This window comes from Mustela putorius, unplaced genomic scaffold, assembly GCF_011764305.1.
Source record: "Mustela putorius furo isolate JIRA1106 unplaced genomic scaffold, ASM1176430v1.1 tig00003858_pilon_pilon_pilon, whole genome shotgun sequence".
NCBI lineage: Eukaryota > Metazoa > Chordata > Mammalia > Carnivora > Mustelidae > Mustela > Mustela putorius.
In genome coordinates, this window is record NW_025422010.1 from 8779066 (window position 1) to 8793105 (window position 14040).

At 43.2% G+C, this 14040-nt stretch overlaps 1 protein-coding gene across 4 annotated transcripts in view; it reads left to right on the forward strand.

The window, feature by feature from the left end:
* The first annotated feature begins 1331 nt into the window (after positions 1 to 1331).
* PPP4R1 (protein phosphatase 4 regulatory subunit 1) overlaps positions 1332 to 14040 on the forward strand; it is a 61755-nt gene continuing 49046 nt past the window's right edge. For 3 of the 4 annotated variants that reach the window (XM_045065367.1, XM_045065368.1, XM_045065371.1), the window contains exons 1-2: positions 1651 to 1976; positions 2192 to 2236. In XM_045065367.1, the coding sequence (XP_044921302.1) occupies positions 1970 to 1976; positions 2192 to 2236 (52 nt within the window). In that variant the 5' untranslated portion in view covers positions 1651 to 1969. Of the gene's footprint in view, positions 1403 to 1650; positions 1977 to 2191; positions 2237 to 14040 lie in introns of those variants that run through there. The other variant, XM_045065370.1, reaches the window with a different exon arrangement.

Sequence of the window (14040 nt, forward strand, 5' to 3'; positions counted from 1 at the left end):
AACTCTCATGGACTGAATCAACTGAGGCTGGTTTCTCTTAATAGTTTGTGAATTTCCAGCTGTCATTTGAGAATTGGTGTCAGCTGAATTCACAAAAGGGCATTCTGCAAGGGAAAGAAAAAAATAGGCTATGAGTTTGGCCTTTAGTTTTTATTATTCTGTATTTGAGAAAATTAGACACACATCTGGAGTAATAGATTCTATTCTGATTTTTATTTGCTTTTAGAAATCTGTGGTCCACCTTGTCATAGCTGAGGGAAGTTTTTAGAATAGCAATGTGGGACCCATTTTATTACACAGAATTATGAATTTCAGAGAATCGATCTGATCCTTAGTCGGATTCTCAATGGCATTAAATGCCAATACAATGGGATAAGATGCCCACCCCCTTGCGGTCAAAAATCTATGTGAAACTTCTGACTCCCCAAAACTTAACTGTTTATAGCCTACTGTTGACTCGAAGCCTTAACCAATAACCCAGTTAGTTGATCTGTGTCTAATATGTGTATCCTGCATTCTTACAATAACACCTAACTTTTTCTATTTCCGCTATGCTGTTTTAGTTTTTTCAAATCGTTGCAAATCTCCCCAAATTTTTCTAATGAATTTGTTTTTAAAAATCTACGTACTGTTCAAACCTGCATAGTTCAAGGATCAGTCGATAGTGTCCTTGGTGAAGACCACAATACAGAAAGGGACAAGCTGATGATTCAGAATTCCCTGTCCTTTTCCAGAAGCCAGACCTGTCAATACGGCGTCAATTAAACAACTGGATGTTTTGTTCTCCACTTCGGGAGGTTAACATTTTGGAGGCCTCAGGTGGAGCTGGAATAGATTAGAGTCTTGGAGGCAGGGCAGTGCGAAATGGAGTCAGAAAACCTGGATTCAGCCTCCGCTTTGCTTTTGGGCTTAACACATGTTTAAAAAAAAAAAAAAAGCGGGAGTAATAAAATTAGTAATAGTGATTTCAGCCGTGCCCATCAGGTGCTCACGAAATTATTTCAACTAAGAAGTAACATGCTGGGTTCCTCATTCTTCATCGATCCCAGGAATCCTGAGCCAGGTGTCAGCCTTCATTTACAAACGGGTTACACACCTAAGTAAACGGCAGAATCGGGATCTGAACCCGGGCCCGCCGGCGCACTTGCCCGAGCATTTCCCGCTTTGCCAGCGCACGAAGGGCAGGCCACGGGGGCAATAATCCGTGCCTCGGACTTAGACACGCGCCGGGTGGGAAAGTGGGCTACACTAGGATGACTTTGTCACTCAACCGCGGTACAGCCGAGCCCTGGGCTTTGTTACCAGCCACTTCGCGAGGGCCCCCGGCGCGCGGGGAGGCGGCGCTTCCTCCACCCGGAGGGTGGGACCCTCGGCCTCCGCCGGGCCTCGGATCGCCGACGACGTACGTGCAAGCCCTGGGAAGGGGGCGCGGGGCGGCGAACGGCGAGCCCGCGAAGGGCCGCGGCCGACGAGGCGGTGGGCGAGGCCGGTGACCCAATAAAGCCTGCCGGGCCTCGGGAGGCCCCACCCGGGCCCGGTTCCGGGCACACGCCGCAGGGTCCCGGGCCGGCGGCAGCTCGCGCGCGCCCGTCGCAGCGCTCGGCGTGAGGGCGCCTCCGGCCGAGGGTGTGAGCGCGCGCCGCCGGGCCGGGCCGGGAGCGAGGGAGGCGGGAGGAGGGAGCGCCCGCCGCCCGGGAGCCGCGCGGAGCGGCGGGGCGAGGCGGGGCGAGGCGGGGCGAGGCCCGGGCCCCGCGGCGCCCGCCCGCCCTTCGGCGTCCGGGAGCCGCAACGCCCGCGGCCCAGGCCCGGGCTCTCGGCCCGCCCCGCGCGTGCCCGCGCGTGCGCGTCCCCGCCGGCCCGTCCCTCCTCCTTGCCGCCCCTCCCGCGCGCGCTCCCCGACTCCCCGGCTCGCGCCGCTCCATGTAGCCCGGGATCCCCGGGAGACCGAGGAGGAGGGGGCGACCACAAGATGGCGGGTACGTGGCCCCCTGTCCTCCGGGCGGCGGCGGCGGCGCCTCCTCCCCGCGTCCGCCCGCCAGCCGCCCGCCGCCCGCCGCCGCCGCCCCAACTCGCGGCCGGCGCGGGGTCTTGGCGCGGGGAGGCGCCGCGGGGCCGGGAGGGCGGGCGGCGGGGGCGCCGCGCCGGGTCCCGGGGGCGCTGACCGGGCCTTTCTTCTCTCCCCTCGGCGCAGACCTCTCGCTGCTCCAGGAGGACCTGCAGGAGGACGCGGACGGATGTGAGTGCGCCCGCCGCGCTGTCGCGGCTCCGGCGGCCCGCGGGGAGCGGCCGGGAAGGAAGGGCGGGCGGCGGCGGCCTGGGCCCGGCCGGCGGGGACCGGGCTCGGCGAGGCGTGGCCCTGGGCCGGCGGGGGCCGTGAACCGGAGGGAGCTTTGCTCTTCGGGAAGGGAACGGCGCGCCCGCGTCCGCGGGCGGCGAGAGATGCCCTGTCTGACGCCCGAGCTCGGGCCCCGCCGCGTCGCCCACCCTCGCATCACCCCCCGGGTGCCTGTGGGCTCGGGGCCCGCTCGGCGTCTGTTTCGGGAGGAGAGAGTGGCGGGGCTGAAATGTGAAATGGGCATTTGGGGTGTGCTTGTTCCCGGTGGGGGGCCCTTCGCGGACCACCCCCCCTCCCCGCCTCTCCCCTCAGGAAGAGGCTCCGAGAAGGAAGGTGTGTTTTCTTAGAGTTGCTCGCAAGTATCACTCGGCGGCCAGCTGTAGGGGAGCCTGGCCCCGGTTCCGCCGCCTCGGGTCAGTTACCCGGGCTCTCCCTGTGTGGAGACCACGTACCTGTAATTTCCCTTTAGCCCCGAGCAGTTTTTAGATTGCCTCGACACCCCCCTGTGATTTGTGGATTACGGGAAGGATAGAAGGTGTGGCCTCATCAGGAGTTACTAGGTTGGGAGAGAGTATTTCTTTAACGCATGTACGTTCGCCAGTCACCCAGACCTCCCTAAATATTACAGTTTCAGCTTTTCTTTGAGAAAGGGAAGTTTTAAGAGAGTCGATCTTTTGTTTAAAAAAGAAAAAAAAAAAAAACCACACAAACTTTGACATTGTGTCCAGAATAGTGTCAGGAAGGAACTGATAATTTAGAAAGGAATTTGTTTATTTCGTGTGTGCTTTTCTAAGCATCAGAAGATAATTTGGAAATGGTTCTGCGTTGAAATGATAACCACGGTAGAATTTGTGGTGTATTTAGGGGAAAGCCTGCCCGATGCTGAGATTTACTGTGGCTAATACTTAGGTAAGTAATTCAGAGATGGTTGCAGTTTGAAATTGCTCTTTTAAATACCGGGTCGTTAATCCTTAGTGTCGTCTAATGTGGTTTTTTCCTTGGCCAAATTAAGCTTAATTTTTAAATTCCTAGATGTTTTGAGTGAAGTAAGGGGGAATTTACTATTCAGAAGGGTTCTCTGAAAAGAGTAATCATTTTTAAAGCAAATTAACCATATGCAGAATTAACTTTTGCTAACTTGGGCTTGTTTATTTAAAAAAAAAAAAATTCTCTTAAAGGGAGCAGTGCTAATGTAGTGAAGGACAGCTTCTACATTTCACCTGATGTCATATGTTGTGCCTGCTAGCAAGTTTGAAAGGTTATTCAAGGCAGCCATCGATTGCTTGCAGAATTAGGATTGGAAAGGTGGCTTTGATTGTTATCTCCAACAGGGGCTTCTCATTTCTGTAATTACGTTCAAGACTTTATAAATAGAAGAAACGTCACTCAGCAGGTGTTTAGGAATGTGTGAAGGAAGGACTTCTGCCTATTCTTTTATTTTCACCGAGATGCCATGCATGTAGAGCATGACCTGTGGTGTGAGTTTCCTCATTGACCCTAAAGGAGCACAGTCTAGAGGGGAAAGCACACCTGTGAAGAACTCAACAATGGTTTATTCATAAGCCTCAAGACTTCTGTGTACTGAGGATATAGCTCTGCAAAGGATGACCACAGTCTATGCCCTCTAGTGGTTTACAAGCAGTTTTAGTATAAGTGTGATAATGAGGCTATCAGAGGCAGTGAACCTCAGTAGTTAATAGACAAAACTCCGAAGCCAGATTGTTTTGTTCCAGTTTTGGTATTGTCATTTTGGACAGACTCGTACAGCTTACTTAACCTGGTCCAGATGCTGAAGTTGTCATTTTTCGATAGACATAATAGGTATTGCCTGTTTAGAGTTGTTTAGAGGCTTCTGTAAATGAACGCACAGAAAGCACTTAGAACAGTACTTGGTAAATAGTACTATTATATGGTGGTGCTTAGGACTGAAGAGGAAGGGAAGCTTAAAGAACCGAAAAGGAAATACTGATGTTGAAAATTACACTACAGAATTAATGTAATTATAGATTCTGCTGATGCTTGCAGTTAACTTATTAAAGGTTTAATTTAGGATAAAACAGACATCTGAAGGCATAGTTTATTTGCATATTTATAAATTGGTTGAAGACTTTTTTAGAATAATTGTTTTGTTTTGTTTTTTCAGTTGCTATGGTTTCACAGGTACCTTTACCCGGAATATTTAGAAACAAAGGATCTTTGAACATGTGGCCAGTTGAAGGACCACTTGCTGTTTATTGTGAAGGGAGAAAGAATGAGGGGGAAATCTGGCTATGGTGCCTAGGCCAAGGGTGAGAGAGAATGAGAAAGCTTGTCACATCCTGGAGAAGATGGAGGACCAGGGATGTCGGAAAGAATGGATCTTGGGCTACCCTTACAATGGGAACGTTATCATATGAGCCGATTTTCTGTCTCACGCCGTTCTGGTATGGAGGCCTGCTTCCGGAGTAGTTGTGTACCAGTTCCTGCTGCTTCAGCCAAGCTAGGTCTAAGTCAGCCCTTGTGATGGGAAGACCTCACTTTCTGGCCAAACTCCAGAGTCTTGGTTGTCTTTCCTAAATGCAGAACCTAGACAAAAAGAGTAAATATAATAGTACAGGTGATCTGTTGCTATGGAGACTAGGAGAGGACCTGGGTGTGGTCTGGATTTTGAAGTGAGGGGGGCATTGCCAGACCTTGATAAGAATCTTAGGTCTTTTGTTTTGGTTTAAGTCCCAAAGTCTCTGTACAGAGCCCATAGAAAAGTGGGCAGAATGGAGAAAAGGTTGGTCAAAGACTGACTTGGCTGATAGCCTTGAGAAAAAGAAATGAAATCCTAGTATGTGAAAAATGGTGCTTTGTATGTACATAGCAGAAGGTCATAAAGGTAAGTAAATGAAATGACTAGGTACTGTTAAGTTTGTCATAGGTTAAAAGTGGTACTTTCCATACTGTACCATGAAACATACTTTGAATTTCAAAGTGAAAGAAAGCCAGTGACATCCATTTGAATAGGTATCTCAGCAGAGTGACTTCAGAGTCCGGGGGAAATCCTGTTTCTTGAATCATGGGAGGCCATGCAAAATTTCAGGTAGACTTTCAAAGAGAGAGATTTTAAATTTCTATTATCAGTTTTCAAGGATGCATTTTAGATTTACATTCCATCTGCTGGATTTCTAAAATAGGTGAGATAGGGCTTATAGTAATCTTCTGTAAGATTGGATGAGTTAGAAGGCTGTTGTATTCTGATAAGTTAGCTGACGTGCAAGGGACTAAATTATTTTCTCAGGAAATGAAACTCCTTAACTACCAGTCAGAATTTTAAGGTAGGCCTCCTGGTTCTAAATATTTATTGGAAATACTTTCTTTTCTTAAATCGCTTAGTTTACAGCATTGAGCAGCAGCCCAAGCCTGTTGTATAGGCAGTTTGTTTGAACCCATGCTTAAAATACCCTTGAGGATTAATCTAGCATGCTGTATGTGGTTTGATTTAACCGAGAGGTCATTCGGATGAAGCTTGGGTGTAATATAGCTTATTTAGTGTTTATGTTAACTTTTCTTTCAGCTGTAACTAGCGTGACGTTGAAGAGCCTTTGGAGCTATGTTATGTCATATGCCATACCGCAGAATTGTTCATATTCGAAGAAGTTTTGGAAAATTTTTACACTATATTCTTTTTCAGGTTTGAGGGCACTATTGGATTAGAGTGAATTAAGGATGGATCCGGGACTAACTGGGTATATTTGCTCGGACTGTACTTCTTTCAAAGAGTCTCTGGGCCCTCGGACTACTTTTGAAAACTAGTTTTGATAAGATTCTTAATGTCCTTGCCACCTAAGGGAAGTAAGGAGGAAAAAATTAGGGCTGTGTGTAGTAGCGGCCGGGGAATCAATTAAAAAGCTGTAGGAAGGTGCCCTTGAAAGCCATAATATTTAGAACTGTTGTTAAATGGGGATTTGGAAGAGTGAGTCACGAGACTTGATAGCATATTTTGATTGCTACCAACAAGACTACACAGGAAAAGTCTTTATTTAGAGATAATATAATTAATATCCTAGAAAAGCATGTTTAAAATTGGTTTTAGTGGTACCCCCATGTATATAGAATCAGTTAATGATGTGTTGGGTAACCATTCTCTGCAGAATTTTTTTTTCTTTTTTCTTTTCTTTCTTTCTTTTTTTTTTTTGCTTTTTGTTTTTTGTCTTAAGATAAAAGGAGAAAACCTTTTTTGTAAATATGCACATCAGCTGCCTGGACTTGTATCTGCATGACTTGGGGGAAAGATGAACAGCCCTTGCTGGGTAAAGTTGATTAGTCTGCCACATTTGATCACTGGTTTATTATTTCTGGCACTTTTGCCTCAGTTCCTCATCCCATCAATACAAAGAACTTATATTTTAAACTATTCACTCCTCTGTTCGCCTTTTATTTTGCTTTGAGATTTTTCTCTCCTGATGGCAAAGAATTTTTGCCATAAGCTACATGATGGAGTGGGCTGAATTAAAGTGTTACTTTGCCTCTGCCTTCAGCTCAGGTCATGGTCTCAGGGTCCTGGGATTGAGCCCCACATCGGGCTCTCTGCTCATCAGGGAACCTGCTTCCTCCCTCTCTCTCTGCCTGCCTCTCTGCCTCCTTGTGATCTCTTTGTCAAATAAATAAATAGAATCTTTAGAAAAAAAAAATGTTACTTTGCATTTAACTTGGATCTGAAAATAAACCTAATTGAATGTTTTGGAGGAGGAGTGGTGGCACATCTGTGGGGTTTGGGCTAAGGTTAAGAGGTTAAGAGGCCTATATTCACTCTAAGTTCTGAAGCAGGCACTTCTGCACTGATCTTTCAGCTGGCAGGTCACGTAAGGTCCCCCTTCTCCAGATCCATCCTTCGATCCTCCTGACTGTTCAGTCAAGTGTTCTTAGCTCTTTACCCTCCTAGACTTGGTAGCAGACTTGTTCTCTGGCCTACTTGGTGTCAAGTTGGTGTTTGAGCATTTATCATGCTGTAATTCTGGAACACATCTCAGTGTAGTTCTTTTTTTAAGATTTTATTAGTTGAGAGTGTGCATGCACAAGTGGGCAGAGAGGGAGACGGAGAAGCAGACTCACTGCTCAGCGGGGAGCCCCACGTGGGGCCTAGATCCTGGGATCATGACTTGAGTGAGCCACTCAGTTGCCCCAATTTCAGTCTAGTTCTGTGCAGAGGAAAGAGCACTTGGTTTTGTAAACATTAGGCCTGCATTCAGATTCTGCCCATTGCTGTTTATTCACTTATTATCTTGAGTAGATAACTTCTTGAGCAGAAAAACTTCTTTTTTCTCAGCTCTTCTCTGCCCTCAAAACGTTGATGGACACTTGGAATGATTCCAGTTTGGGGTTGTTAGAAATAAAGCTCTAGTGAGCATTCATGTACAAGTCTTTGCGTGGACACATATGGTCTTTCTCTTGGGTATGTATCTAGGAGTAGAATGGCTGTCTCCCTTTTTAAGGAACTGCCAAACTGTTTTCCAAAGTGGTTGTACCATTTTACACTCCCACCAGCGGTGTGTAAGAGTTCCCGGTGCTCCATACCCTTGCCAGCGTTTGGTGTGGGCAGTCTTCATTCTAGCTGTCCTCTTAAGTATGTATAGTGGTTTGGGTTGTTTTGTTTTTTTTTTGTTTTTTTGTAGTTTGAATTTGTATTTCCTTAATGACTAATAATGCTCATATTTTCCTGTGCTCATTTGCCATCTATATGTCTTTGATGAAGTGCCTGTTCAAATCTTTTGCTCATTCTTTCATTGGGTATTTGTTCTCTTACTAAATTTTGGGAGTTCTTTATATATTCCAGGCACAGGTTCTTTCTCAGGTATGTGATTTGCAAATACTATCTTCTGTGTATAACTTGTCTTATTTTTAGCAGTGTCTTTAGAGGAGTAGAAGTTTTGAATTTTGAGGTTCAGTTTATTATTTTTTCACAAATGCCCTTTATCAGGTTGAGAAACTTCCCTGAGTTTACTGAGAGCTTTTTTGAAATTAGGAGTGGATGTTGGATTTTGTCACATTCTTTTTCTACAAATATGGTTTTCTTTATTTTTTTAAAATACGAATTACATTGATTTTTTTTAACTGAATGCCATTTAATTTTTTGAATGGAAAATTTCATTCAGATAAGATGACAGCAGATGAGTCATCATATCCCTCCTTACCCTCAACTTTCATTTACACACCTCTAACATCTGGGCTTTTGTGGGGGGAGTAGAGAGGAGGCAGCCAGAATACTTTAGTGACATCCCAGGTGTTATTTTATTTTAACTATAAATATTTCACAAGGCATATACCTGAAGTATGTGTAATCTGTGAGTGGAAGGGTATCTAAGATCCAGTAAATATTGTAACTAAGGTATAGTAAATAATGAAACTTTGAATAATTTAATTAAATTCTTTTCTTTCTTTCTTTCTTTTTTTTTTTTTAAGATTTATTTACTTCAGAGGGCATGCCTGGAGGGGAGGGGCAAAGGGAGAAAAGAGAATCTCAAGCAGGCTCCACATCCATAATAGGGCTGGACAGGGGGCTGCATCTCAGAACCCTGAGATCATGACCTGAGCCGAAAATCGAGTCGGACTCTGAACTAACTAGGCCACCCAGACACCCTAAATGATTGTTCTTTAGACATTGGCCTTGTTGGTACTACTGCAATAAAGCATATTTGAATAATTACTAAATTTACTTTCATATTGATCACCGGTTTAAGAGAAGCAATATCTTCTTTATTTTTATCATGCTAAGCACATTTTGCCCTTGTGGGCTAGCCTTTATGGAAGCAAAAGAATACTGGTGAACTAAAGTTGAGTTTTCTATTTTAAATGGGTTTGCCGGGGGGTTGGGAGGTTGCATGAGCCTGCTGGTGGGTGTTAAGAAGGGCAGGTATTGCATGGAGCACTAGGTGTGGTGTATAAACAATGAATTTTGGAACACTGAAAAGAAAATAAAAATTGTTTGCCAATATCATCTAGAATCACATAAACTTCTAAAATTGTGAGCTGTGCTGTACCTCTAGTGAGCCAGTGATCCCAGAATTACTGAAATCAAGAGCTAGAGGGCAGATTATATAATTGTTCTTTAAGCAGAAGAAAGTAATAAGCCCAAGGTCTCCCAGATAAGGGTGGCAAGGTGGCTAGAATACAATTCAGATCTTGAAGGTGTTGATGTCCTTTTCCTAGAGCTCATCTAACATAGCTCTTTAGTTGAAAAAGAGAGGTGGGAGAAATTTCTGGATTTCATTTTTTTAATTACCATTTATTATCATACTGTGTGTTGGGCAATGTGCTATAATCTTATAGTACTCCCCATGAGGTCTGTGGTAAGCGCAAAGTTTTACAAAAGTGGTATCAGATGAGGCTTATCTGATGGTTAAATAATTTGCTCAGTCCCCTAACTTGAAAGTGTTAGGTTAATTAACCTCTGTGACACAGTCTTTCTTACTTTATTACCTTTGACTACTGTGTTCTTCCTGCCTTCCAATTTGACTTCCCTTAATTTATCACTTACTTAGGTCATTAACCTCGTAAAGGTTCTGAAGGACACAGAGGTACTAACATGCTCTAAGTATTTGGTAGGTAAAATCATTTTTGTCCTGAGTTACTCCTATTTGTCATGGAAATGTTAGGAGCAAAATACACACTTTCCCTTTGTGTTTAAACACTCATGTACGGGGGAGACAGTCATTGCAGTAAAAGTGGCATGGGATCTGATATATCTGATCATCACATCAAGTGATCATTCTAAAATCTGAATTTATATTTAAACTAACTATACTGTTTTAAATTTATAGTCAGAAAGACTTGATAAAAATCATTTTTACATTTAGTTATTAACTTAGTGTTTGCTAGAAATAACTTCAAAACTTGGAATAAAATCAAGACTCCACTTAATGGAGTATTAGAGATTGGTGGTAATTTGGATCTGGATTAGCTCTAATTTTATATTTGGATTACCTATGGAGAAAAGGATTACTTACCAACTTAGTAGGGTTAATAGGACTATGAGGAAAATGTTTACTCACTGAAGGGAAAAAACAACACATCTATAATGTATAGGAAATCCACACTTGCACACACTTGCAAGGGCTTTAGTGTGCCGCATGTTCCTCTGGCAAATACTGTTTAGGAAGCGTGATCTTGGTAACTAATTTGACAGAAGGTAAACACACTGATGCCTCTTCTATTTATATGTAGACTTTAGGGAAATGTTTTTAGAATATTCACATAGAATGAACTTTAGGAAATTATTCTTGCTTAACTTCAATTAGAAGATTAAACATGCTATAGGATGCCTTTATATGTCCCAGTAAAGATCATTTCTGAGGATTTAGTGAACTTTTAATATATTTAAAGGAAGGCTATCTGGTGAACATTGTCACAAAGTGTAAATTGAAACAACATACCTGTTGCTTGATGTTATACAGTCCTTCAGATCTGTTGTTTCTCTTAATCATTTTTTTCCCCAAACAATGCCTTAATTACATTTCTGCTACATTCCTAGACCAGGGATTGGAAAGTCAGTGAAGGAACAGGCTGTAAATATTTTAGGTTTTTTGGGCCACGCTGTCTCTGTTGCAGCTACTCAGGTCTGCCTGCGTAGGATGAAAACAGCCCAAGACAGTACAGAAATGAATAAGGATAGCTGGCTGCTCCATGCACAGATCAGACTGGGGCCAGTTTCGCCTGCTGGCGGTGATTTGCTACCCTTGCAACTGTACTGTTCAGTCCAAGGTCTGTAACATTTTTACTCTTTACCTATAATAGTACCCATCACACCGTAGACCTTCAGCACATACTTACTAAGGTGAGTTGTGGTTTTTCTGGCTAAGCTAAATTCGGTCATAAAACCTTAATTGTAGTCAAATAGTGAAGTAATTTATTTTCAGAGTAAATGTGAAAAATTGATTTAATTGAATTGAAAATTTTTAGACCCACAGAGAAGTTGCACAGGTGTTCTAGTTAATTCCCCAAATTCTTCACCTACCTCCAACTAATGTTAACATTTTGCCAGACAGCTCTATTTTTTCTATACATTACACACACACACACACACACACACAGTGTAATATATACATTGTTCTTAATCTTCTTTGCATTTTTTTAAGATTTTATTTATTTATTTGACAGATCACAAGCAGGCAGAGAGACAGGCAGAGAGAGAGGAGGAAGCAGGCTCTCTGCTGAGCAGAGAGCCCGATGTAGGGCTCAATCTCAGGACCCTGGGATCATGACCCAATCCAAAGGCAGAGGCTCAATGCACTGAGCCACCCAGGCACCCCTTCTTTGCATCTTTTAAGAATAAGTTTAGAAATCAGACCCTTTAGCCTGGATCTCCTAAGAGCAAGGCCATTCTCTCATAATCAGCGATCAGATTCACAAAATGTAACATTGATACAATTCAAATATGTAAGAAGTAGTCATTTTCAAATTTCACCAGTTGTTTGATAATGTTTTTTATGGCAACCATTTTACCAGTCCAGCTCTAGCATTGCATTTAGTTGTAATGCCTCTTTGAAAGCCTTTAGCTTTCATGATACTGATATTTTTGAAGAATCTGGTTTTATATAGTTTCCTCATGATTAGATTAAGGTTTTGCACTTTCTTTTTCTTTGGGCTTTTCTTTCTTTCTTTCTTTCTTTTTTTTTTTTTTTAAACAGGAATACTATGTAAGCAGTTCTGTAATTTTTCTCAGTGCTTCATCTCAAGAGGCACCTGATGTCAGTTGTCCATTATTGGTGGTGGTAATTTTAACCACTTGATTAAGGTAATGTCTGCAAGATTTCTCCACCTAAAGATTCTGTTCTTTCCTTTAATAATTAGTAAGGGGAATAGTTGGACACCGAGGAAATACCTCATTCCCAAACAGACTTCTACCCATTAGTATTAGAATGTGTCTGTGATTCTTACTTGAATCCATTTACATTTCCTTTCGGCAATCTGCTTTACTGAAGAGCATCCCCTTCCTCCCTATTCATTTGTTGGCTTATTTATTAAAATACCATCTTAAAGCCCATATCTTAAGGTAAGACTTTTATAAAAATGATGAAATCTCCAAGGTACATCTTGTTTTCATTTTCTAAAAAGAATGTAAAGAATTGGGAGACAAAATTTGGGAAATTTTATTGTGGTCTAAGTAGTATCAAGGGAAGAAAAATGGGAGGAGGGAGGACGCATTGTCTGTTTTTTGTGGGTTTCTTTTTTCCCCCTATTTTAGAGGCTATTATTAGAGACTACATGGTGAATGAAAGGATGCTGTGTCGTGATCAAGCTTGGTGAAAGTCAGGTTCCAGAAATTAACCATTCTTTTTGGTGTGGTACCTCTCAGAGGCATTAATATGCTAATGAGCTTGTCACTATCTTAGCAGAGGATGAAGTACTCTAGTTCCCTCAAGTATCGCTGTGGGCTACCTTTCACTAACATGTTAATTAAGTGCATTATTCAGGAGAAGCATTAGACTTTTTTTTTTTTTTTTTAAGGTAATAAAAGAATGAACAGGACAGTCTATGCCTTCAGGGAATTTATCTATGTTGGAACTGGGGACAGGCAAAAGAAAATGAAAGAAGGAAAAACAGCTCAAACACTGTGATTGCTGGCGGAATAAAAGCTAGGGCACCCAGACTGGGGGATTCAAAGGAGGAAGAGATCTTAATTAGAAGAGGAGGGGTGCTTGGGTAGCTAAGTTGGTTAAGCAACTGCCTTTGGCTGGCCCCAGGATCCCAGAGTTTCAGGATGGAGTCCTGCATCAGGCTCCCTGCTTTCGCTCTGACCCTCTCCCCTTTCATGCTCGCTCGCTCTCAAATAAATAAAATCTTAAGAAAAAGGAAACTGAATGGTGTTTGTAAATAGGTAAGTTTAAACTGAGATGAGGGTAAAAGGGCAGAAGTGGGACAGATGTAATAAGGACATAGGACAGGAGGGTTGTGGGAATTGTGACTGGAAATGGGCTCCAGTCTGGTCGTGCAAAAGAGGGAAAGATGCTGTGCCAGATCACGGAGTCCCTTTAATTACAGCATGAGAAAGTGAGTCCCTTAACACTGGCTGTCTGGGAGTTTTGGGGTCGGGGAGGGGAGGGAGGGGGGAGGAAAGGCAGGGAGTGTATTGAACAGAGTAGAGCTTTAGGAAGATAGAAGTGGTTGTGATGTGTAAACTGGGGTAGAATGAGGGGAGACGAAGTTGGTGATGGAGGGTAGTGGTCTTCAAAGTTACTCACTGTATACTTCCTAAAATAGTTTCAAAAACACTGTTTCATGCATTTTTAAGTTTATAGCTATTTTTAAAAACAAAACTTATAAATGTAACTGTTACAAAGTTTTAAAAAATCTACATAGCATAGCACTTTGATGACTTTTGTCATCCATTTTCAAGAATAAACTTTTAAGTTGTGAATGTTAGCCTGTTCTTTTTATCTTGATATCTTTCCATTTCCTACACAATTTTACTGAGTAGGTATCTCAACAGAATGGATGGGGCTTTTTAAAAAAATTTTTTTTTAAGTTTTTTGTTTGTTTGTTTTTGTTTTTGAGAGAGAGCATGAGCAGCGTGGGGAGGGACAGAGGGAGACCTAGAGGGAGAAGCCGATTCTCCTGCTCAGTGGGGAGCCTGAAGCATGAGCCAAAGTCACTTAACCAACTGGGCCATCCAGGTCCCCTGCATAGGGCTTTTTAAAAAGTGATGTATGGGTTGCCTGGGTGGCTCAGATATTAAGCATCTG